The following is a 26,938-nucleotide window of genomic DNA, read 5'->3' on the forward strand; positions in this document are numbered from 1 at the left end:
TGAACGCTATGAAGCAATGCCATTGGTTCAGAGATCAATTGTTTTTATTTTTTGTGCCTGTCACAAATAAGTGTCTTTGATAAATAATGACAATTCATCCTCCACAAACTCAGTTCGTAGTGCTTCAGTGATCGGAAACCTCCATAAGCAGTGGTTAAATCAACACACATGCTATGAACAATGTGAATGAGATAAGGGGGGGGGCGGAGATAATAAAAAAACGACTTTGGCCACTGCCGATGATCAACAAGATGGAGTGGGATCATGTCTATGTTCCCCGGGTTCTATGTTCCCCGGGTTCTATATTCCCTGTTTTTCACTAACCCTAAACCTAACCTCCCCCAGACCCTAACCCAAAACCTAACCTCTCCCACCCCCCACGCCTAAACCTAACCTCCCCCAGACCCTAACCCAAAACCTAACCTCTCCCAGGGAACATAGCGGGGTTCTATGTTCCCCGGTCCCACAAAAACGGGGAACATAGGACCCGGGGAACATAGGGATGACCCCGATGGAGTTATTCAATACATCACTCAAGATAAGCAGTGCTTTCACATGCAGAGATGCCTCATCACGATCAATCTAGGCACCCAGAGTCTTTTTATAGTCTGACGACTAAAGAGACTCTGGGACAGACGGCCGACATTTCGGTCTTTCCGGTGTAGAGCGGATGTCCGCGCCAAGACTGCGAGTTCCGTGCGCCGCGGTCATTGTTGGAGTTGATCAATCGATAGGTTTTGTAGGTGTTTTGGGTCCAGATTTCAGCTCATCTCTATAAACGGAGAGCTGCAGATGAGATGTCGTCGGCCTGTAAACAATGACGGAAGCGGAAAGTCTTGGCGCGGACGTCCGCTCGACACCGGAAACCCCCGAAATAAGTCTTAGTCGTCAGACCGATCGACTCTGTGGCTGCCCAGATTGTCTCATGATTGACAACCTGAAATATAGACCAGTGAAAATGAAAAATAACCTGCAAATGTGAAGACATTCAATCTTTTTTGGCAACAAATATCATTGCAAACCCAGTGTCTGATTGTGATCAAATGGTGCAGGAGCGACTGTAAGCTGTTTACGAGAAGCGACATCAGTCAGCGCAGAGATGGAGTCCCAGTTGTGTATGCATACATACAGTGATGTGGCCTGTATGGTTTTTGGCAGCAGATTACAGGTTACACACTCAATCACCAGGAATTCATATTGAGCGGTTTCCATGGCAGCGTGTTTCGCCCTCAGCACTTCCCCCCCGCTGTGGAGGCGGAGCTACACACCGTCGACTTCCTCAGCTCAATTTTCATCGACTCTAACCGGGTCGTCGTCGAGACAGAAGCGCCCACAACCGTCTTGCTGCCCGTTTTCATACCTTTTGACATAGGGATTCGTGTGGCTGCGGCCCGAGTTGACTGCACATCCGACCCGGGCTGGGGGGGGGGAAAGTGACAAATGACATCAGACACCAGCACAGGGAAAGAGTTGGATCTCAAGCTCTAAAACACAGTGGTTAGGAAATAACTGTTTGTTATCTTATACACCAGATCGGCAAATAGAGAGCCGCAGGAACGAGTCCGGAAACCATCGATGCTAACACTCGCGGTTCTTCACTGTTCTTCACCTATGGGATTTTTGAATGGGTTTTTGGCGCGATGCTTCAAATAAGGTCTGTGGTTAATGCAAGCTTATTCAAACGCGAACCAGTGTTCAGCAGGATAATCTTCACACATGAGGACCACTTTTATGAGTTTTGAAGCTTTTACCTGCCGTTAAAAGGGCGGCTAGCTAGCAAACGGCTAAATGAGACGACACTGTTGAGTCGACGGGGATATTATACGTCAATAACGTCATCACTTCAAAGGACGAACACGGAAATTCTCTTTCCCTCACCTGGTTCAGCCCGGGGTAATCAGTGCACAGCAGCGCACACATCAACAACACTTCAGGTTGAATGGTGATGTGACATGGAGCGACACTGTGTGTAATTCTGGATTAGCTTAGCATGAGCTTTTTACTTCTAGGGCTCGCATTTACGCTTCACAACTCATTAAAGTGGTCCTCATGTGTGAAGATTATCCCGCTGCGTTTGATTAAGCTTGCGTTGTCCAGAGACCTTATTTGAAGCATCGCACCAAAAACCCATTCAAAAATCCCATAGGCAGAAACAGTGAAGAACCAGGAAGTCCGGGACCTCCGCATTCCGACCACAAAAATACGACATCCCTGCGGCTCTCTATACGTCATTTTATAGGCGGCTGCTGGCGCCACATGTTCCCGCCCCCTTTTAGGGGGGAAGCACAAGCCTCTCCACTCATGACCCGTCTCTGACCTAGTTCCGGTGTCCGCCTGTTGCTAATTTAGTCTTCCGACATTAAATGCTGTTGTAGTGAAGCCCAGCGTGGTTGTAGGCTACTTGGCTCGGGGCTGTAGTGTAAATTATGTGACATGAGTCACATGATTTTAGATGGGTCAAAGTCATATTTCCGGTGTATCTTGCCCCCATTCTATGACCAGACGAGTTGTAATACATTGTCATGTCATTGTGTTTTGGGGTCATTAATAAACGAGACTGATTCTGTTATTTTTCTAAAATGTTTTGGGGTACTGCTAGTGCTATTTTACATTGAAGTCAACGGGGAGAGGCTTGTGTTTCCCCCCTAAAAGGGGGCGGGGCCTAATTGCCGATCTGATGTATAGGTGGTTGTAGATATCAATGTTATTATTGCATGTACTGTAAATGAAAGGCAAACTATGTACACTGGCGTGTAGGGTTGATGAGCGCTGGCCATCTTGGATATTGATTGACTAGGATAAAAAAGGAGATTGTGTTTGTTTATTTATTTGACGTGCTTATTAGCGCACAAATCAAACATCCAAATTGGTCATTTCTCGCCCGTGTTTAAGTTAATAGGAGGGAATTTGTCAGTTGGTGACAGTGAAGTTGTGATCGGTCAACACAAGAGGCATGGGGAGGCCGCTCTACAGTGGGATCTAATGCATGTCAAGTCATGCCAGGGTTAGTAGGGTTTACACTGTGAAAGGTATTCACTGTTGTATACCTGGAGAGAGTGCTATCTAGGGAGCACACACCACCTGCTATCATTTTGAAACATTTCAGAAGCAACTGCAATGTAAAAGATTAGAAATCATTCAGATATTTTTGTTGATCGACGAAAGGGCAAAATTACACTTAGTCTATGGAGTCACGACTTATTCAGAAAGAAAGCTAAAGAACCAAGAAAAAAAAGATGGCAGGCATTAGATATAGCAAAGCTCTCACCACTGACTGTGTTGGCCTGGAGGCTGCGGAGGTGATGGGCGTGATCGTTATGCTGCTCGTCATTTTGCCGGGAGTCGTCTTTGGCGCCGGCATGCCGGGTTGGCGTGGGGAGCGGAGCACGGTTCCCGTGGCGGTCTCCTTGCTTTCCGAGCTCAGACCGAGAGGCCTGACCATCAAGGTAGGACCGCTGCAGCTGTCGGAAGGCCTCTTGAACTGTGGGCCCAAGTGGATGTGGATCTTGTTGTCCTCTGTTGTGATGATGTTACTGTTGGCGTTATACTTCCTGACCGGTGCGGGCACAGTTTGCTTGAACACAGCGCGTCCTGTGCCCATCTCCTGGGCCTCGGGTGAGGCTGAGGCTTCGGCCACAGGAGTGGTGCTGACTGTGATGATGGACACCGGCGACAGAGGGCTGTCGGAGCCAGACGCTTTGCTCTTGTCTGGGGACATGGCCCTGGAGATTGTGGTTATAGTGACCGGAGATTTGGCTCGATCGAGGCCGCCCGTCACCTCACCGGCCTTGGTCACGGTGGTGGGCTTGGGGACAATGGTGATGCGAGGTTTCTGAAGGCCAAGTGTTGGGATGATGGTGGTGGTGGAGAAGAAATCCTCGGCTCGAGGACTGGTGATCTCCAAGGTGGCAGTGCTGTTCTCGTGATCAGGGGTCACGCGTATGCGCAGCGGCTGGCCAGGCTTTTGCGACATGATCATCTCAGACTCTTGGAGTGAGGATTCCCCATTTATCCGAGAGTTTGTCTTCTCTGAGACAGTCTGAGTGAGTATAAGGGCCTCCTTCTTTTTCATCCAGGGTATCCAGGATTTCCTCTGCCCGAGTTCCGATGCTGCCGCGGGAGGGTAGCGTTCCAGCACTGTGGGCTTCTTGAGACCCCGTTGTCTTAGGTTGCTCATTAAATGGTTCTCCTCCAGGACTGACTTCCTGATGAATCCTGCTGCCGTCTCCTCCTCTGCCAGCTCGATGGACGCCATATCTGTCTGCACCGCGGTGGAAGTGACGGGGATGTCCACCATCCTCCGGCCGTTCATACTGGGTCTCAGAGCACGACTGTAGCGCTTGGTGGCTTCTAGTTCCTTGGTGAGGTTGGCTACCTCCTGGCTCATGCTCTTCTTCTTCTCTTCCTCTTCCATGAAGCGCTGCTGCAGAACAGAGTAGTCCACCTGCAGCTGGGAGAGCTGGTCCTCCTTGTTCATCAGTTCGTGGATCTTCTCCTTCAGTGCGTGGACGTCTGTCTGGAGCTCTCTGGTCTTATTCTCCTCCATCTTGCAGCGAATTCTCAGCTCGGCCTCTGGACAAACGACCTCGCCTTTCTCTATGGCTTTGTTTCTGGCAATCTGAGACTTCATCTCCTCCAACAGCTGAGAAAGAACATTCGCTTTGTCCTGCTCTGTTCTGAATTTTTTATCCAGTAGATCATACTCGTCCTCCGTCTTCATTAAATCCCCCTCCACCACCTCGAGTTGTTTGAGACGGCTTTTCAGTCTTTCAATTTCCAGCGTGAGCTCTTTCACCTTGTTGTCCTCGTCCGGATATCTGTTACTGTCCTTATTGGTCCGCCTTCTCAGCAATTCCCTCTCTGTCTCCTCAAGTCCGTCCATTCTTATTTTCATCACACTTACCTTGGAATTTAGCTCCCTACACTTTTCCTCTTCACTTGCAAGTTTAATTTTCAGATCATCTTTCTCTTTAGTGAGATTCGTCACTTTAACTTCCATCTCTGATTTGAGTTTGAGGAGTTTTTTGCTCTCCTCAATGAGCTTCTCTGTGACCTCCATAACTTTGCTCTGCTCAGCTTTGAACATCTTATTTAAATCATCACCTTTATGTTCTTCCTGTTTAAGTCTCTCTGCCATGTTCTTTCTTTCATCCACCAGTATTACAGTGAATGACTTCAGTTTCATAAGGTCATCTTTGAGGAGCAATTCTGCCTTTTCAAACTTAGACTCTGAGGACTCCAGCTCTTTCACACGGCTCTTCACCGCTTCCAGCTCACCAGCCAGATCCTTCACGACACATTTCTCTTTTTCCAGGTTTATATGAAGCTGAGAACACTCTGTTTTGCTCCTATTGAAAGCTCCCTCCAGTTTTTCCAGTTCCATCATTCTCTTCTGCAGTTTGTCCACCTCGAGCCGCACCTCCTTGCTGTGGCTCTCCTCATCCTGAAGTCTCTTCCTTAGCTCCCTGCACTGAGTCTCTGTCTTGGTTATCTCCTCATCCTTGCCTTCCATCTCCAGCACTCTCTTCCGCAGGTTCTCCAACTCTGCCATGAGACTGGAGTTCCCGCACTCCCCTTTGCTGATCTTCTCCCTCAGCTCGTGGAGGTCCTCCCCTGATTTCTGCAACGTTTTGTTGCTCTCCTCCAGCTCCTCAATCTTGTGCGACAGGCCGGCCAGCTTCAGCCTGAGCTGGCGGCTTTGGGACTCTTGGTTTGTTAGCTTGGCGGTCATCTCCTCATACTCCTGAGCGAATTTGGTGGCTTTGTGCTCCAGCTCGGCCTCCAGCTTCAGGACCTTCTGGCCGTCCTCCTTGGCGGTGCCGCTGATGGCCGTCAGCCGCTGCTCTCTCTCCTGCAGCTTCTGAGTGAGGTCCTGGACCTTCTGGCTCTGCTGGTCGATCTGCTCGATGTGCAGCTGCCGCTCATCCACCAACATCAGGGCAAAGGACTTGAGCCTGACCAGCTCCGCCCTGACCTTCTCCAACCTCTTGCTGTGGTCCTTGTCCTTACGAGCCTGGTAGGCCTTCTCCTGCTCCAACAGCCTTTTGAGTCTGAGAAACAGATGGAGAGACAAACAAAATGTAATGAGAGAGCATTGTCTCAAACATAATTTTTGAACAGCAAAACATATTTTTTACCACAGCAGGATTACAGAAAAATGACTGGCCCAATTTTCATGAAACTTTGTGGAAGGGACCGGATCTGACACACAAACAATCAATAATAGCACAAACCTAGGCGGAGGTCTGTGCTCTCTGAGTGCCCTTCTAGTTTTATGTATATTTTAGTACTGCAATGCCAAAATCATAATTTTGTTGACGGATTAGGTTATATACATGATGAAAATGTATTATTATATTTATTATCAATCACTCATTAAAAGACAGTTACTTATTAAACACCTTGCCCCCCATCACCTCTAAATTCCCTGTATCCTCAGTTACCCCCCCCCCTCCTTCAGATATTGCTCCTGTGACCAGGAGTGATTGGTAACATATAAACATGTAGTAAACCAGTAGGACCCATTTAAAATGACCACCCTTATCGGCTACTCTGCAGGATACGTTGTACGGCGCACATCTCTGAGAAGCCTGTCCAGACTGAGAATGAGAGCGTTAGTCCCTGAGGCTGGATTGGGAGGCAGGCAAGCAGAATGAATGCAGCACGATAAGCCAGGGAACAAAGTCAAAATAGGCAGATTAGTACTCATGTGATTCCCTGTGACAGAGCTTATACCCCAGCCTGTCAGTGCAGGTACAGGAACTCCATTACTGTAGTACACACTGGTGTACTACAGTACTTTTTGTTTTTCCTTTATTTTCATTTTAAAAAATACTTTTATTTTATACGTTTAGCACGGTTTTATATATATATTTTCCTCTCTTGTATGATCCACTCATCATGATGAGGGGAGAGGATCTCTATAACCAGCTCAGTGGCCTTGTGGTCTGAGTGTCTGCCCTGAGACTGGGAGGTCGGGAGTTCGATCCCCGGCCGAGTCATACCAAAGACTATAAAAATGGGACCCATTTGCGTCCCTGCTTGGCACTCAGCATCAAAGGGTTGGAATTGGGGGGTTAAATCACCATGTGATTCCTGAGCGCGGTGCACGCTGCCGCTCACCGCTCCCCCAGGGGATGGGTCAAATGCGGAGAACAAATTTCACACATTGTGGGACTTTACCTTTACTTTACTTAGCCCTCCGGGCTTCCCTTCTCTCCCAGCACTATCCACTGTTTTTCTATATTGCGGTGACTTACCCAGCAAAAAAGTTTCCACTACCTTTGACTCCTAAACCAATCTCCCACCTAAACCACTTTCCCCCATACCTTTGACTGCTCAACCAATCTCCCACCTAAACCCACCTGAGAGTTTTAGTGTCCAGTACTGTGTCAAAATACTTAATCATGGAACGTCCTGTGTTTGAATCCGGCCCAGTCTTTCCCGTCTCTCTCATCACTTCCATTTCTCTAATAAAGGCAAAAATGGCCCCAAAACTAATCTTAAAATGCAATTTCAGGGTTTTTTCCACCCTGCCAAGAGTAAAGTTCTGGGGGAAACACTGATACTGTACCAGTTACATTGAGCAAAATACAACAGAGAACACACTTTGCAGTCTTGATTTTTCACTGGCAATTCTTTTTGAGTTGACACGTGTTGAGTGCAGGGATGTAGAGGGTGCAGACTCATATTACAGACTGTTGATTTCTTCACTCTTAGTTAAATTCAGAGTGATGACTTAGCTTTGCATGATGTGACACAAACAAGTGAAAACTAAATCAGAGGCAGTGCAGAGCTGCCAAGCCAGATCTGAGAAATAAACCTGCCTGGGTTAATGTGCTTTTTGGTCGATGTTTAACTCAACTCTGCGGGAGTCTGTGTGTGTCTCTGTGCAGCAGCTCGGATAACAGGTCTCCTTTCATATGGAGCGTGCACAGCACACATCATACGCACATCATAAAGCATAAACAGCTCTTAGCACTGCACAGCAATGTCTTTGGATAAGATTCTGTATTACGAACAAATCTCCAATGTCTACACAAAGTCACCATACTGTACGTCAATCTACAAAAGAAACACACACACACACACACACACACACACACATGCACACACATGCACACACACACACACACACACACACACACACACACACACACACACACACACACACACACACACACACACACACACACACACACACACACACACACACACACACACACAAGATTGCAGCCAGATTGCACTCTCTCGCAACAGGGGGGAGAGTTCCCACAGCATCTCCCCAGAAACACTACAAAACTTACCCACAAGTTGGGATGTAGGGCAGGTGGGTCCATATCTAAAGGGTGTTTTTGGTGTGAGCAGCAGCACAGACAGGGAGCACTGCTGGGGGGAGGAGTGTCACGGGGTCGGAGAGCGAGGGGAGGGGCCCCGACTCCGCGGGGAATTAGCCATCACATTCCTAACATGTCATCAGTGGACAATGAAAGGTGCGTGTTGTGTAGAAGAGCGCACAGCTCCGCTGGCTAGTGATGTCATCACTGGCCCATATAGGGTGCAGAGCGGCGCTGTCCTTGTTCGGACACTGAGGGGGAGGGGTTAGAGCCGGGTGCAGGGGGCGGGTAGGGGGGGCTGAGCTGGGTGCGTGGGGGGGGTGTGTGTGTGTGTGTGTGTGGGGGGGGGGGTATAGGTGGGGCTTTAGCAGTCTCTTCTCGTGCTTTTCCCCTATTTTACTCTCTCAGGGGCAGTGAGAGAGGAGTGGGCAGCTACTGGGAAAGTTTCAGCCGGTACGAAATCACATGTTAAGCCACTGATTTTCAACCCTTTTCATGTCAAAGATGACATTCATGTCATTCAGAGACCCCCATTTGAAAAGATGTTGTCTCACAATCCCAAATCTGATCATATTTGTATTGTTAGATATGATCCAGAATTCCAAGACTGTAGGTAGAGAGAGATCCTTATCCTGTAAATTGTGTTCACTTCTTGTAAATGAAATAATGGTGGCGTTTAGCCGTTTGCTGGGGACCCCCTGGGACCCTCTCAAGGGCCCCTGCTGGTCCCCGGACCCCCCACTGTGTTAAAGCCACTCTTATGTCTGAACGTTCCCGTTTGCGGTCCTCTCCCCAAAAAGGTTGCTCTGTGTCTCTGACCTAATTGTCCCCATGTCTGTCTTGAGACCGGGGCAGCGTTTCCATAGAAACGAGGCAACAATGCAAGGGGAGGACAATGGCAGACTCACACAGCCGTTCTCATTATAATCCTCATGTATCCTGCAAAGGGGACACATGTGTGTGGGTGTGTGTGTCGTGTGTGTGTGTCGTGTGTGTGTGTGTGTGTGTGTGTGTGTGTGTGTGTGTGTGTGTGTGCGTGTCGTGTGTGTGTGTGTGTGTGTGTGTGTGTGTGTGTGTGTGTGTGTGTGTGTGTGTGTGGGTGTGTGTGCGTGTGTGTGTGTGTGTGTGTGTGTGTGTGTGTGTGTGTGTGTGTGATCATGGCCTCAGACGGAGCAGCGGAGGCTTGTGGTTTGCCTAGCTCAGACTGTTAACCAGGCCAAGTATGAGTGGTACAGACAGCTTCAGATACAGTATCTCTGTCTGTCTGCATTATACACAAGAGCACACCAGAATAATGTCTTTCATCTATTGTCTGACTGCTGCGGCTTTGATCCCTGGCCGGCTTTACTCAAGCCCCAACCTTCGCTTCTGAACAAAGAGGCCAACGCTGAAGTACCAAAAACTGCAGTTCCTTCAATGACCACATGAGGCTGGCTCCAAAAGGGAGTCATTCCCCATTCACCCCCGAGTTACAATTGCAGACTTTAAGGCAGAAATAAATGTGTTGCAGCCTGGTAAAAAAAAAAAAGAAGAAGAAAAGTACGATTGTATAGAAGTCAATGGGAAAAACAACCCGACTTCTCACTTGATTTATGACCTCAGTAAACACTTTCCTAATGAGTTGATGTTCTCAATCACTAGTTTATATATATATATATATATATATATATATATATATATATATATATATATATATATATATATATAAACTAGTGATTGAGAACATATATATATATATATATATATATATATATATATATATATATATATATATATATATATATATATATATATATATATATATATATATATACTGTATAGAATGCACATTTGTTTTTTGACTTTAAAATGGGGTTTCTTTCTTCTGCATTTTTCACATGAATCAGAATTGTCCACTGCTGTGAAATTACACGGAATCAAACCTATATTTCTTCATCAGACAGGAAGTGGGGTGGCACAGTGGCCCAGCGGCACAGTGGCCCAGCGGCACAGGGGCCCAGCGGTTTCAGCGGCCGTCCCGTAACCACAAAGACACAGATCTGCTCCTCGCCACAGTCGTGTGACCTCACTGTTAGTCGCTTTGGATGAAGCTACGAGCCAAACAAGTAAAAATGTGGCACTAAGTCCTACCACATCGTCTGTCCCGTATCTCTCAGACTCTGTCTCCATCTCAACTTTCCTTTTGTTAATAAAGGAAAAAATGCCAAAAGGATGGACTCTGTTTTCCTTTAAAAAGAAAAAGAAAAATACAAGTAACAAATTACAATTACCTTTGTTACTATAATTGAGTAGCTTTCTCCAATCTTTTGCAACCGCATAAAAGAGCGCCAAATAAAGTTCACACCCACTGAAAGATGATCTGTTGGCGTCTTTGTGACTCTGGTGAAGCTGTTTTGATCCTAGCAGGATAGTTTCCAAACAGATCTCATCAGCCGTGCGCTGGCTGGCACACTGGCAGTGTGTTAGGAACCGCTGACAGTTGTTGTGCAAACAGAGCCTGTAATCGCCCGGGATGATCTGATCTCTCCTGGGAGTGACATCATCCCCCCCTATGCTCGGGACGTCCCGTTCATGATATCACCTGCCGCGAATGGCCGGCTGACTGCAGCCAGGAGGAATGTGTTATCACACTGAGCTCAGAGCCGGTTGGGGGGTACAGACATTTTCATCTGTTGTATAAGAAATAGAGTACCGCAGCAATGAGTCCGGAAAACATGGCTGCCATCACCTCCGGCTCGTACGTTTAAAAGGCAATGGGATTTTTGTTGTATGGGAATAACAATTAAATGCATGAAATAAGGTCTGTGGTTAACCAAATTTCATGAAAGTGTTCAGCAATGCAATCTTCACAAATGAGGACCACTTTTATGACTTTTATGAGGCGTTTTCTGAAAATCGCGTTTAAAAAAACACATTCCTCATTTGTGAAGACTATCTTGCTGAACACAAACTTCGCTGTTCCATAAACGTTTGTTAACCACAGACCGTGGTCAGCATTGGGGAAACCACCTGACTGTCACTACTCCTTTCTCCTGTTTTCCCCCGCGGCCCTAAACGAAAGTGCCGTATTGTGGGCGTTCCCAACTTCCCACACAGACCGACTATACAAAAATCCCATTGGCTTTCCCCCTACGAACCAGCAGCGCAGGGACTTCTGGGTAAGCCTACAAAAATATGTCATCCCTATGGCAATCTATATAGCCAACAAGAATGCCATGTTGAAATACTCTACTACAGTGTTTCTCACTTTTCAACCCTGTTCATATCAAGGACCCTCATTTAGTTCACATTACAGCCATTTGACTTGGTAATACCACTTTGGGTTTGAGACTGACTTGCGGCTCGAGCAAAATTGACTTGGTCACACTGTAAATCACTATTGGAGTATTATAAGAAAATCTAGAAAAGGAAAATGTGTGAGATTGCTGATTGAGACTTGACATTAATGACATGAACTTTTTATATAATTATTTCTGGGAGCATTTTTCCCTTTATTGAACATGACAGTGTGTAGACCAGAGGTTCTCAAATGTTTTCCAGCCAAGGATCCCAAGATAGAAAATATACCGGGGACCCCCTCATTCTGATTTGTGATTTTGGGCTAAGCTTAATTGTTCCCACAGTAACATGCTTGATTTTTAAATTGATAGGTTTGTTAGATTAGAATGTAATCAATTTTAGATTTAAAGCATACAATATTTTCGTTGAACTATGAAGCTTTTGCAAAAAAAAGTTTGTATTTTTATTTTCCTGAAAACTTTTCCCGGACCCCCTGGCAAAGTGCCACGGACCCCTGGGGGTCCCTGGGCCCCCATTCGAGAACCACTGGTGTAGACAAGCGGGCCATGGTCGGATTCAAACCGGGGCTGGCTGTGGGAAGGACTAAGCCATTAATGGTACGTGCTCTACCAGGTGAACTCTACCAGGTGAGCTCTACCATGTGAGCCCCTCATGACATGAACTTTAATATTGTACTTGAGTTGGTCATCTGCATTTAGTGCTTGGAACTTACTTGTGCCTCAAGACGCGAGAGAACCATGGAGTATTTCTCCACACGATTCAAAAGTCTTTGAGTGGATGTACGTGTGAACCGTGTCTGTGTTGACAAACTCTCTGCCATGTCTTGATAAAGCAGGACTCATTACCATTCCTATCAGAACCGCCATCCAAAACCCCTATCCCTATCTTATCTGATGTCTGCACCGTGTCCCTGCTGCTGCTGCTGCTGGACGAAAGCCATGGATCTGCAAAATGTGTTTTTCCCCTTCATTTATATGCATGTGTTCTGGGATTTTTAACAGGTTCCAATGATCTAAGTATCATGAAACTCACTCATTGGATAAACGATCATGTAAACGTTCAATTCCACTCATTCATTCAGACGTGCAGTTGCGTGGTTTCCCCTGGGACAGGGGCCAGGCTGAGCAGGTGCTGTGGTTCCCTCCTGGGACAGGGGCAGGCTGAGCGGTGCTGTGGTTCCCTCCTGGGACAGGGGCAGGCTGAGCGGTGCTGTGGTTCCCTCCTGGGACAGGGCCAGGCTGAGCGGTGCTGTGGTTCCCTCCTGGGACAGGGCCAGGCTGAGCGGTGCTGTGGTTCCCTCCTGGGACAGGGCCAGGCTGAGCGGTGCTGTGGTTCCCTCCTGGGACAGGGGCAGGCTGAGCGGTGCTGTGGTTCCCTCCTGGGACAGGGGCAGGCTGAGCGGTGCTGTGGTTCCCTCCTGGGACAGGGGCAGGCTGAGCGGTGCTGTGGTTCCCTCCTGGGACAGGGGCAGGCTGAGCGGTGCTGTGGTTCCCTCCTGGGACAGGGGCAGGCTGTGCGGTGCTGTGGTTCCCTCCTGGGACAGGGCCAGGCTGAGCGGTGTTGTAGTTCCCTCCTGGGACAGGGGCAGGCTGAGCGGTGCTGTGGTTCCCTCCTGGGACAGGGCCAGGCTGAGCGGTGCTGTGGTTCCCTCCTGGGACAGGGGCAGGCTGAGCGGTGCTGTGGTTCCCTCCTGGGACAGGGGCAGGCTGAGCGGTGCTGTGGTTCCCTCCTGGGACAGGGGCAGGCTGAGCGGTGCTGTGGTTCCCTCCTGGGACCGGGCCAGGCTGAGCGGTGCTGTGGTTCCCTCCTGGGACAGGGGCAGGCTGAGCGGTGCTGTGGTTCCCTCCTGGGACAGGGCCAGGCTGAGCGGTGCTGTGGTTCCCTCCTGGGACAGGGGCAGGCTGTGCGGTGCTGTGGTTCCCTCCTGGGACAGGGGCAGGCTGAGCGGTGCTGTGGTTCCCTCCTGGGACAGGGCCAGGCTGAGCGGTGTTGTGGTTCCCTCCTGGGACAGGGGCAGGCTGAGCGGTGCTGTGGTTCCCTCCTGGGACAGGGCCAGGCTGAGCGGTGCTGTGGTTCCCTCCTGGGACAGGGCCAGGCTGAGCGGTGCTGTGGTTCCCTCCTGGGACAGGGGCAGGCTGAGCGGTGCTGTGGTTCCCTCCTGGGACAGGGCCAGGCTGAGCGGTGTTGTGGTTCCCTCCTGGGACAGGGGCAGGCTGAGCGGTGCTGTGGTTCCCTCCTGGGACAGGGGCAGGCTGTGCGGTGCTGTGGTTCCCTCCTGGGACAGGGCCAGGCTGAGCGGTGTTGTAGTTCCCTCCTGGGACAGGGCCAGGCTGAGCGGTGCTGTGGTTCCCTCCTGGGACAGGGGCAGGCTGAGCGGTGCTGTGGTTCCCTCCTGGGACAGGGGCAGGCTGAGCGGTGCTGTGGTTCCCTCCTGGGACAGGGCCAGGCTGCGCGGTGTTGTAGTTCCCTCCTGGGACAGGGCCAGGCTGCGCGGTGCTGTGGGAGATCTCAGCTGCTCTGTCCTGACATGCGGAGGGTCCGAGGCACTACGAGTCTAGATTGACATCTGGATTCCATCCTAAATTCCCCCCTGGGATCATCATGCTGGTATTGAATTTATTTTCTGTCTGAATGCATGAATAAACAAACCTTTGATACTACAGACAGAAGACCACTGCTGCGTTTTGTACAATAATTACTTTAGTCATTGCAGAACCCAGGAAGATCATCATAGACCTTTCACACGACTAATTGACAAATGAAGGCAGAAACTTTCATTATTTTAGCAGCTAAACTAGAACAGAAGATCTAAATGATGGTGATAACCTGTACGTGGCAAAGTATCTGGTACAGTCGGCAACCCATCCACTGCAAAAAGTTACTGGCTTTTGGCCAGTGGCTTGTCGTGTCTATTTTTCACTAAATAAATAAATAAATAAATAAATAAATAAATACATAAATAAAAAAATAAAAAAATAAAAAAATAAAAAAATAAAAATGTGACATGTTTACTATTCACTTGTGAAACAGTGACTTATTAATTCATGGTAAGGTTGGTGTACTGTGCAGATTTACACACAAAAAACTAACCCTATAACCTTAAGCTAACCTTCACCACTGACCCTAAAATCGGGGGGACACAGCTATTGTCCCCAATTGGACAAGCCGTCCAATTAACAGGTCTTGAAATTCGTCCCCGAAAGTAGCCTATGACAGATCACACACAAACACACGCGCACGCATGCACACACACACACACACACACACACACACACACACACACACACACACACACACACACACACACACACACACACACCCCTCACCTCTCTCTCTCTTGCTCCAGCAGGTTGGTGAAGTCGTCACTCTTGTGGATGAAGTGGTGGTGTTTTTGCTTCTCCTGCTCCAGCTCGCTGACCGTGCGGCGGTGACACTTCTCAGCCAGCAGCAGCTGCTCCAGCATCCGCCGGTACGTCTCCCGCTGCTTCTGCTCCAGACGCTCCAACTGTCAACGCGGCAAGTTCAAACAACAACACAGTGGGTGAAAACGTTAAACGCCAATAAAACATCTTTAACAACTTTGATTATGTTTAGGGATGTAAAACACCTTGGTTACGGGGGTTAGGATTATGGCTTGGTTTAGCCTTATTAAGACCGCAGCTCCACTTTCGTCACATCAGCGATAGGGCTGTAAATCACAAGTTTCATCACGATGCGATATTATATAGATTCTTTGGACACGATACGATTATGTGCTCATTATCACAAAGTCTGCCACAATACGATATCGATTCAATTCGGGGTTCTGCGATCGATATGAGACAATATATCAGCACAATAGCTACAAAATGTAACTACCTCTCAAATGGCAATTATTACTTTTTAATCGTTTTTAACCCTTTAAGACCTGCAACATCTGTATCGTAAGACCTGATGCAGCGTCGTCATCGTTAAAATATAAAGGTCTTTAAAAAAAGGTAATTGAATTTAAGTTCAGGATTCCTGCATACAGTACACGTATACCCTGAAACGTGTATTACGTTGATATACACATAACTAGAAACGTGATACGCGACGTATTTTTGGTTCATTTTTGGTTGATGTTCTACGTATCTGTGGATTCTTTTCTAGAAGCTAATTCACAATAAAAACTAACGTGAAATAAAGTTTGACTGAGCTCCAGCTAAATTGTCAAATACCGCCGTCTGCTCGCTACCTATGTACTACCTACCTATGTACTGCTCATCTATGTACTTCACCGAACTAACTTAACCTAACTATCTATCCGGTGTGCACAACATTGTCAGACTAAACTCCGGCTGACACCCCAAAAACCTACAATCCGCTACAGAAAAATGTATATTGTTTGTTTATTAACTGGCCCCTGGCCTCCTATCATTTCACGAAATTGGCCCCCTGGCAAAGCAAGTTGAGTATCCCTGGACTAAACCATTAGACATTCACCAAGAGGGGAGAGACTAAACCATTATACATTCACCAAGAGGGGAGAGGCTCTCTCCACACATTCAGCTATTTTCATGCAAAGTGCAGATTTGTTCAGCCTTTTGTTTGCCCTTCCCTGCAGACAAGTCTCCTCTCTGAGCATGGTGAATCATGTTTTCATGTAGAAAGCTGTGTTCACTATAGAGAGCCACAGTGAACGTCACTTCCTGCTTCAGCATGGTACCAGAGATTTTCATCCACCATTTATTTTCCAATAGACATTTTGTAAAATGCTTTTAACAATCGTTTTACTTGGTCAAACAAAGCGATTTTTCTATATTTAGAATCGGGGGAGACCATAGAGCATTTGACTGGGACCAAAACTAAAAAACAACAACATTGAAAAAATATTTTCTTTAAATAATTTTTTTTTACGTTTTGGTCTCAGTGAAATGCTATGTGGTCTCTCCTGTTTCTAAATATAGCTGTTAAACAGCAAACATTTTGATTATTTTAAGAGATATTGATGCGACAGCCTGCACCGACATTGACAACATCAATAAGTGTGAAGCAGACTTGAACCTGTGTCATTATGAGTAGGCTAGGCTACATGCTGCCTATAACTGCTGAGCCACCACAAAACATAAAACAGTGGTTCTCAATGTGGGCTCCAGGGACTACCAGGGGTCCTTCATGGCATTCCAGGGTTGTCCCCAGCAAATTGATGAATTGTTAAACTTCATTATTTTGTCATAGTTTCTCTGTTATCTCTCTACCTACAGTACAGATAGTCATGGAGTTATGTACAAAATCATATCTAACAATAAAGATATTCTCAGATTTGGGTCAGAGGGACAAAATCTGTGGCTCTAAGGTCCTGGGTATGAAAAAAGGTTGAGAATCACAGCTTTAAAATGACAATATTGTCTCATAGTATTGTCTGTGTCACCTCGGCCATGGGCGTCTCGTAGACGTCGTCTGTGTGCGTGGTGCCGGTCAGCAGGGCGTCGCGCTGCAGGGCCTGGAGCGGCCTGTAGGGGGCAGCAGAGGCGTAGTGCGCCTCCAGAGCTTCGGGTCGCGTCTGCTCCGACCTCAGCATGGTGATGACGTCCTCTCTGGCCTGCAGGAGGCACACAGGATATTTAGAAAAGTGATGCTTTCTTTTCTGGGTCCACAATTTCCTCATAATTTCCTACAAAGGAACTATTAATTTCTTAGGAGGCATGAATTGAATGAATGAATGAATTCTTAATTAATTTTAGTTCATTTCTCATTTTCTATATAATAAGTACTGGATACAGTCTCTGCACACCCAAGTGTGTGACAGGTGCGTCGGATGAAGATATACAGCATAACAGAAAAATCCTGCACACCGTCTCCCTTCTCTGGAGAAATATTTTTATTTTTGGATGAACAAACGTTTCGGTCGGTTAGACCTTCATCAAGTGTTAACACTTGAGACGGTGTGCGGGATTTTTCTGTTCTGCTATATAATAAGTACTAAATCATTTCATGGTTATGTCTTGGAAAGTTCAGACATCCACCATCAGTTCCTTTTACATTGGCATTATAAAGGCCAAATATGACCACACGATGGCATAAGTCTGATCACTAACAGCATGTGAACTGCTGCTTCTGTATTTCCACCAGCAGAGGGAGCTGTTCCCTCCAGTCAGCTCACAGAACATCTCTTGTCACAGATACTCAGACGTCCTTCCTGCATATATGGGGAACACGGCTAAACCTGTCTTTATTCCAAACATCAGTCACTAATAGCTACAGTATGGGTTGAATCTGTCTAGAACAATCTGTTGACTTCAGCTTTATAAACCTGTTACCATCACACTGTGGTGGCAGAATGGCCTACATTTACTGAATTTACTGTAGATCCATGAAACCTTATTTATATTATCTGTTAAATATTTGTTTGGTGTTGATTCATTCATGAATTTTCCCTTTCCTCTTTTGCATTTTATTTACTTATTTCACACACCATACACGTGACATGTAGCCTGACTCCACCAGACGGGGGCGGCATTGTTCCACAAATTCACAATCCACCTCAGTCTGGCCCTGGCCTCAGAGATGCATTCAAACCGGCCGCCACACAGGCGCACCAATCAGCGTGAGCTAGGGGCGGGCTGTGGCGAGACCGGGTGTGACGCCACCGAGAGGCGCCTCTGCGTTTGTAGTTCTTTCACTATTCAACATGGCGGCGGCTACCGAGGCTAGCTCCAGTGTGCTAGTCAAACATTCTATTCAAAACAATAAGCTAACATAAACGTTAAACACTTGATCTTACAGTGAGTACGAAACCGTAACTGTATTGCTGTAATGTTATCAACTATGAACGTTAGTAAACGAGACATTGTTGTAGAATTTGGGGAGATAGCCTTCAGACCGCTAGGCTGGGATAACTTATTAGCTGTAAGGCTGTAATGGCTAACGGCTAGCCATTCACGCAAGTCACACAAACACAAAGCCCTTCTCACTCTCACCACAGCCCAGTAAACATGCAATCTGTTAAACCATAATTTTTGTTCCAAATCGAAATAAATCATAACGTTAATCAAAATGCCACTGAATTATTAGCTAATCAACACAGAACTGCAAAGATCAGTGTGATGTATTGTCCCTTTACTGCTAGCTGAAGTGTATTCTGCTATGATTGGAATGTTGGCTGCTGTTTAATAAACCACGTTAACTCACGTTGGTGTCCGAGTGACATATTATGTTATACAGGCGAGATTAAAGATCTCAGGATACAATACAACAATCAGTTTATCTGATATTTTCCCCCGCTTGCATAAATTATACTGTGAAGTGTGAATATAGCTCTAGCATATAGTAGTCCTATATGTCTGATATTTTGGAGCTGTTATTCGAGAAATTGGTTTATCGATAGAACATACCGGTAGCTTAAGATTTTGCACTTGTACTTTAGATAGGGGGTAAACAAACGTCATGGGAGCCAATACTAGGAATACGGTATATCAACAAGGAACCATTCTTAAAGTTAGAGATTATATCCAAATACATGCTGCATGGTATAACCAGGGTGTTTTTCCTCTTCTCTGTTGACGTCCTCTGGGCTCCAGGCAGCTCCCTTTCGCAGATTCATCTGACAACATCTTTATGCATTTACATCGTCTTATCATTTGACCCAATCGTGCCTCAAGACCAGCAGATTATGTAACAACAACACCACACACGGCCGTCATTTCTCCGTTTAGTTTATTATTACAAAAGTAAGCAAATAACATTCTCCAGTCATGCGTAAATATCTACCAGTCCACTGACACATATGCTAAAATTCACCAGTTAAATAGTAGCGTTAAATCATTATATTGTATCAAAGCATTTGGTTGTTGCCATGATCATAAAGGCTAGAGAGCGTTGCGTCTCCATGACGTTAGCCGTCCAGGGTGCGTGCCACTCGGTGTCATATCGTGTCATCAGTTCCCTGAAGAAACGAACAACGATATGTGTTATGAATGAATCGCTGTTAACGTTAACATTAATCATCAATCATCAGACGTAGCACCCCAACCTCCAAATGTTGCTATCGTTAGCGTAACATCAGTTAATCCAATCAGTTACATTTAACGTGCAAAATGGCCTACCTGCACTTCATCCTCAGTCAGACATCTGCAGTAATTCTTCTTTCTTTTGGCAAATTGAATAGTCAATGGTTGCACCCAATATTCACCTTACAAAAACAGCAAAAAATCTGCGACCTCCATGCTAACTATTAGCAATTGTAGTCCTAGCTGATCAGGCGCTGCTACGTCATGAAGGGAAGTCGATCTGATTGGTTGGCGCTGGCAAGCCCAGACGGTGACAGACAGACGGTCCATCCAATCACCTGCCTAGTAGCTTGAAAAAAGTGACCGCCCTCTTCAGCAATGTAGCTTGGCCGAATCCAGATGGATGTTGTTTGTGAAACAGATATTTGAAGCAAACTCATCGATCTGGCAGCGTCAGGTTACGTGACATGTACAGTTTAAACACAATTTTAATTGGTCACTAATGACTACTGTTTACATACTGTTTACTGTTTAAAAAACTACATTGTTGAACAGTTGTTTACAATATTCTTGTTATTATATTTATTATGTTTATTATATTTGATCTTGTCTTTAGTTAAATACTTTTATATTATTCACGCTACACCACTTCGTTGGACTCCAGAGTCAAGACCTTAGAATCACTATGCAATTTCTACTATGCAAATACCTTTTATTTTTTTTAAACCACTAACTTTGCACCTCATCTTACTTACTGCCATATACTGTTTTCTTTCTTTTTTTTCTTTTTAACTTAGGGTTAGATTAATTGATTATATCATATACTTGATCATATATTTGATACAATGCATTTATTGTCATATACTGTGTATGATAATGAACTGCATGTACTGTAGATCAATGGTTATTTTCAAATGTTGCTGTTGGGAAGTCCTCATATGACCCATGGTGAATCAAAAGCCACTCGTCATCCTCTCCTTCCTGAAGTGCTTCTGTGTGCTGTCCGTCCCAACACCCTAATGGAAAGTATTCAGTAACACACCCAGAGAGACAGGCAGATCAGCAGGACGGAAACACTGGGAGAGGCAGCAGCATCCTACCTCCCAGGAGACACACACAGACACACAGCGGCATAGAAATGGGCCTCCGTTAGGCAATCATTATCAGATGCTGGACTCTGCTGTCCAAGGTGAGAAAGGTTCAAATGTAACCCATCGCACACACTGGAAAATGTCAGTTCGTCTCAGCGCTGACGCCACTGATATGAACTCTGTGCTATTTCGGTGCGTTCCAAATGAACGAGTTCAGGAGGAACTGCTAGCAGGTGTTCCCTAAAATCTATGAAATAGGCAATAAAACACATGAACGAATGAAAGGAAAGTAAATTACATCAGCTGACTGTCATCACCATCACTCTGCCTCCCTCTTGTCCTGTTGTCATGGTAAACAAGCTGTTGTCATGGTAAACAAGCATCCATAGCGAAAATGTCCCACTTCTTCCTAAGCCGAACAGACACATTTTTACACCACAGCTGGTGAATTAAAGGAGCAATCCATTCGATTGGTACAGTCGGTCTGTGTGGGAACCCCAAACAAAATACGGAGGGGGAGAACCCCCCATATATCTCAATGGGCTGACCTCACCAGAGGATGGTGCTGTGGCTCTACACTACAGGATTGGGGATTCTAGAGCAGGTACATAGACGTCTGTTCAGATGTGCGTTTACTGCGGTGGTTGAATCACCGATCCTGTCTGCCTCGACTTTTAGACTTGAGCACCGATGACTCGGACTCGGACTCGAGCATTCATGCATTCGGACTTGGAAGTTGGAGACGAGGACTTGGACTTGTTAATTGATGAAATACTTAATTTGGCATAAAATACTGATACCTACATCAACATTGTGACATTATTCGATTTTGTGCAAGGGCAGGGACAGGTGTTCCACTTAGATGCTGGTTCACACTCATGTTCAGTAATAGGCTAACTCTGGACTTGGACTTGGACTCAGGTAGTGGGAACTCGACTCGGCTTCTTCTTTGGTGACTCGGACTCGATCACTGGGGACTCGAGACTCGACTTGGACTCGAGATATTGTGACTTGACTACAACCCTGCAATCAACTAACCGTGACACATTTCAACTACAGAGGCTAAAACAACGGTCGTATGGAATGAAATGAGCATGAAGTTAGAAACACAGATACGTTTGTGGACACAAACAATGTGAAGAGTATGCAATCCCCCCGGTCACCAATAGAGGTCAATACGAGTGATGGATAACTAAAGTGCCTCAGGTACCTGGACCTCTCCCTCCATGATGCCCAGCAGCTGCAGCAGTCCAGTCTTGGACAGATCCAGTCCGGGCTTCTTGCTCTCTGCGGCTCTCTGTGGTCTCTTCACCGGCTTCCCCTCCTTCTCCTCCCGCTGGACCTTCATCTTCCTCTTGGTCAGCTCCGGGGCGTTCTCCTCTTCCTCCTTGATGAAGCCTTGAGCCGGCTGGATGTGGTCGTCCTCTGGCGCCTCTGTGGTGCTGCTCCTGGAGCGCATTTTCACCTGTGTGGCACGACAACATGGATGACAATGTAAGTGGGTGGGGGGCATGCCAGTAACCTGACTGTCTTGTGAAAACAATACCGCCCCCATCTGGCGGGGTCAGGTTAGCATGTCAGTCCCAGAAACTAGAGTGCGGGAATGTATGTTTTTGTTGGGCAAATGTATCCAAACCGTGACTGAAGCATGCAGGTCCCAGAGGAAAAGCGACAGCTCATTGTGCTTGTTAGTGCCTTGCTCTACACATTTAGCTTCACAGGGAATTGAACCCTCCATCCTGGCAGTGACAACACACACAAATGTAGCCTATAAAATACACAAATACCGATCATTATTGTTTATGCTCCAGCTCTGCCCATCTGGTCCACCAAGAATAATTAAGAATAATTTTGAAATACTATTGGACCCAGCCTGATAAAGTAAACTTAAATTTAATCTTAATTTCACAACTACATGGGGAGTTTTTGTGTGTGTGTGTGTGTGTGTGTGTGTGTGTGTGTGTGTGTGTGTGTGTGTGTGTGTGTGTGTGTGTGTGTGTGTGTGTGTGTGTGTGTGTGTGTTTGGGGTTGGGGGGGTCACGCCCTTCATTTTGATGTCAACTACACACCTGGAAAGTTTCATGACTGCATCTTGCACGCTTTTGATGCTATCACGGTGACAAAGTCTGTCCACAGACAGACAGACAGACACTCAAAACTGCTTCTGTGGTCTCCAGGACCACATTTTGCCAAGATCACACACACACACACACACACACACACACACACACACACACACACACACACGGTGAAAACAATACCAGCCCCACACCGTTGTGGCTGGTAATATACAGAACACATTATCTAGTAGACAGAGTTTAATAGAGTACGGTAGGGATGCATTCGACTACAAAAATACGTCATCCGGGATGACGTATTTTTGTAGTCGGAACACGGAAGTCCCGGACTTCCGGGTTCTTCACTGTTTCTGCCTATGGGATTTTTGAATGGGTTTTTGGCGCAATGCTTCAAATAAGGTCTGTGGGCAACGCAAGCTTAATCAAACGCGAACCAGTGTTCAGCGAGATGGTGCAGCCAGCCTTGATGTCACAAGTAAATGAGAAAATGGGGACCGCACTCGAGGAATATCGTTTTAATTTTCTTTAGCAACAAAACGTTTTCGGCCGTCCGGCCTTCATCAGTGTGCAGCCAGCCTTGATGCCATCTTGTTTCCATAGTTACAGAGAGAGGAGAGAGAGAGAGAGAGAGAGAGAGATATAGTGTGTGTGTGTGTGTGTGTGTGTGTGTGTGTGTGTGTGTGTGTGTGTGTGTGTGTGTGTGTGTGTGTGTGTGTGTGTGTGTGTGTGTGTGTGTGTGTGTGTGTGTGTGTGTGTCGCCAGAAGTGCCTGTAATGAAGTCTCATGGGGAGGCGTTAGAGCATTAGCAACATCATCAGCTGGTCTCTTTTCGGTGACAGCTCGCTGTACAGAGACGTTTTGGACAGAAGGTGTTAAAGCTGTTGGAGCGTTTCTGTTCTTTTCATGGATATGGGATATGATAGTTTATTACTTTTACGGCCTCTGGGCTTTATTGGACGGGGAATGTGCCCCGCGTGCTGCTGAAGTGTCCCTGAGCAAAACACTGGAGCAGCTCTGTATCTGACCCTGACTGACTCAAACAGATGGTCTCTCTCCTCTCGATCCAATATTTTTTTAGATACTCTATTGAAAGATTTCAAGTTTTTCCATAGATTTACATTGACTGTTTACACGTAGCGTTCTTACAAATTTATATTTTTTTATGTGAGGGGGAAAAAAGACTATTAATATACAACATCCATGATAATGATACGCACAGACACACTAACAACCCCCCCCCCCCCCCCCCCCACACACACACACACACACACTTCCACACACAGAAAACGCACATAGTAACATACACACACACACACACACACACACACATGCGCACACATACATGATGTATCAGGTAAGAGGGAGCTAAGAAAGGAGGCACTAAAATAAAGGCCTTTAAAGGAACATTTCACCCAAAAATGAAAATGTCATCCTCTACTCCCCCTCATGCCAAAAGAAACACAAGTGTAATGTGTCAGTCCATACAACACACAGTTGATGGCACAACTTGGTAGCAGCCTTCTTCAAACAAGTGAAGTCAGTGGGGACCTTCTTAGAGTTCCAAAACCAATACAGCCAAACAATCACATGCACTGTGAAAGACCTACACAGCATTATTATCTGTTGCAATCAGTCAGCTGTAGATTGATTGATTGAATTTATTTGACAAATTAAAAAATACAATACACCAACAAGCATACAGTATAAAATAATTCATCAGGATATCACAATGAAGTCATTCAACTTATTTCCAGGAGGCAAACAGAAAGGTGAATGAGGCTACAATAGAGAGACAAAGTGAACGTCACTTCCTGCTTCAGATTTTCTTCCGCAATTTATTTTCCCATAGACCTTTTGTTAAATGCTTATAAAAAATAGTTGTACTTGGTCAAACCAAACGGTTCAGCTACATTTAGAATCGGGAGAGACCATAGAACATTTCACTCGGACCAAAAAAAAAAAAAACATAGAAAAAATATGTCCTTTAAACCTGAATTTTTTTTACGCTTTGGTCTGAGTGAAATGTTATGCGGTCTCTCCTGTTTCTAAATATATCTGTACCGTTTGGTTTGAACAAGTAAAACTATTTTTATAAGCATTTTACGAAATGTCTATGGGAAAATAAATGGCGGTTGAAAATCTCTGGTACAGTGCTGAAGCAGGAAGTGACGTTCCACTTTGGCTCTCTATAGTAGTAGTCAGGCGCGGACTGCATAATCGGGCACGTCGGGCAAATGCCCGGTGGCCTGGCCTGGCCTGGCCTGCAAATTCTTTTTTTTTTTTTTTTTTTTTTTTTTTTTGGTGCCCCCAGTCAGGCCACTCACTGAACAGCAGGCCAGGCGCCGCCTACTGGTTTACTAGTGGTTTTATTGGTTTTATTACTTTATTCAGGGTTAAAGTGGGTGCATCTCATTGGAAAATTGGGCTTCAAACGCCCCAAATCTGGCTTCAAACGGCCCAAATTGGGCTTCAAACAGCCCAAATCTGGCTTCAAACGGCCCAAATTGGGCTTCAAACAGCCCAAATCTGGCTTCAAATGGCCCAAATTGGGCTTCAAACGTCCCAAATCGGGCTTCAAACGGCCCAAATCGGGCTTCAAACAGCCCAAATCTGGCTTCAAACGGCCCAAATTGGGCTTCAAACGGCCCAAATCTTTCGGCGTCGCCCTTCGGACGCCGGCACGCACGTCGGCCCATATCGGCCTGGCCTGCTTGGTATCTAATGCCCGGCCTGAATTTGAATCCCAGTCCGCCCCTGGTAGTAGTAGTTCAGATTGTCACTACATGATGATGTAACTGGTCCACTGACGTCAGTTGTTTTGGAGAAGCTTAGGCTCCCTGTGTGTTTTATGGACAAACTTCACCTGTGTTTTAACCGGCACGAGGGGGAGTAGATGATGACACAATTGTCAAATTTGGATGAACTGTACCTTTAACTGGACTAAAACTCACATGAATACAATAATACAATATCAGTGGATTGTGGGTGTTTTCGAGCACAACAAACAAATGATGATGAAATGGACAGCTGAGCAGGTGTGAACACAGACGGGTGTGTGGCTAACAACACAGAGGGGAACGCAGACGGGTGTGTGGCTAACAACACAGAGGGGAACGCAGACGGGTGTCTGGCTAACAACACAGAGGGGAACACAGACGGGTGTGTGGCTAACAACACAGAGGGGAACACAGACGGGTGTCTGGCTAACAACACAGAGGGGAACACAGACGGGTGTGTGGCTAACAACACAGAGGGGAACACAGACGGGTGTCTGGCTAACAACACAGAGGGGAACACAGACGGGTGTCTGGCTAACAACACAGAGGGGAACACAGACGGGTGTCTGGCTAACAACACAGAGGGGAACACAGACGGGTGTGTGGCTAACAACACAGAGGGGAACACAGACGGGTGTCTGGCTAACAACACAGAGGGGAACACAGACGGGTGTGTGGCTAACAACACAGAGGGGAACACAGACGGGTGTCTGGCTAACAACACAGAGGGGAACACAGACGGGTGTCTGGCTAACAACACAGAGGGGAACACAGACGGGTGTCTGGCTAACAACACAGAGGGGAACACAGACGGGTGTGTGGCTAACAACACAGAGGGGAACACAGACGGGTGTCTGGCTAACAACACAGAGGGGAACACAGACGGGTGTGTGGCTAACAACACAGAGGGGAACACAGACGGGTGTCTGGCTAACAACACAGAGGGGAACACAGACGGGTGTCTGGCTAACAACACAGAGGGGAACACAGACGGGTGTCTGGCTAACAACACAGAGGGGAACACAGACGGGTGTCTGGCTAACAACACAGAGGGGAACACAGACGGGTGTCTGGCTAACAACACAGAGGGGAACACAGACGGGTGTCTGGCTAACAACCTTGCAGCCCCTGAGGAGGTCCTGAGGAGAAGCATCTGAACGGGGCCAAGGTTCCCCAGGCTGGAGGTCTGGGTGAAAGTGGCCTGTGACTCAGGCAGAGGGAATCCTGGCAGCGGCCCGGTAGCAACCACGTTACCGCTGGCCTGGCTGTTATTAATAGGCTAGTAGTTGTTTCAGGGGAGAAGCCAAGATGTCTCCCACGCGTCACAAACCGCACAAGAGTTACGGGGCAGGAAGGGATAAGCCGCGGCGAGGTGGGGGGGCGCAG

General features: G+C 46.7%; 1 protein-coding gene across 1 annotated transcript; it reads right to left on the bottom strand.

Annotated features, from left to right (window-relative positions):
* Positions 1 to 330: 330 nt before the first annotated feature.
* filip1b (filamin A interacting protein 1b) lies at positions 331 to 22,156 on the bottom strand (the record flags this gene model as incomplete). Its single annotated transcript, XM_083642601.1, has 5 exons — positions 331 to 1,418; positions 3,269 to 6,050; positions 14,963 to 15,141; positions 17,029 to 17,199; positions 21,908 to 22,156. 5 exons carry the CDS (start codon positions 22,154 to 22,156, stop codon positions 1,230 to 1,232), a joined length of 3,570 nt encoding a protein of 1,189 aa, XP_083498727.1. The 3' UTR covers positions 331 to 1,229.
* Positions 22,157 to 26,938: the final 4,782 nt, after the last annotated feature.

The sequence above is a fragment of the Poromitra crassiceps genome (genome assembly GCF_964638095.1).
Source record: "Poromitra crassiceps genome assembly, chromosome: 9".
Classification (NCBI taxonomy): Eukaryota; Metazoa; Chordata; class Actinopteri; order Beryciformes; family Melamphaidae; genus Poromitra; species Poromitra crassiceps.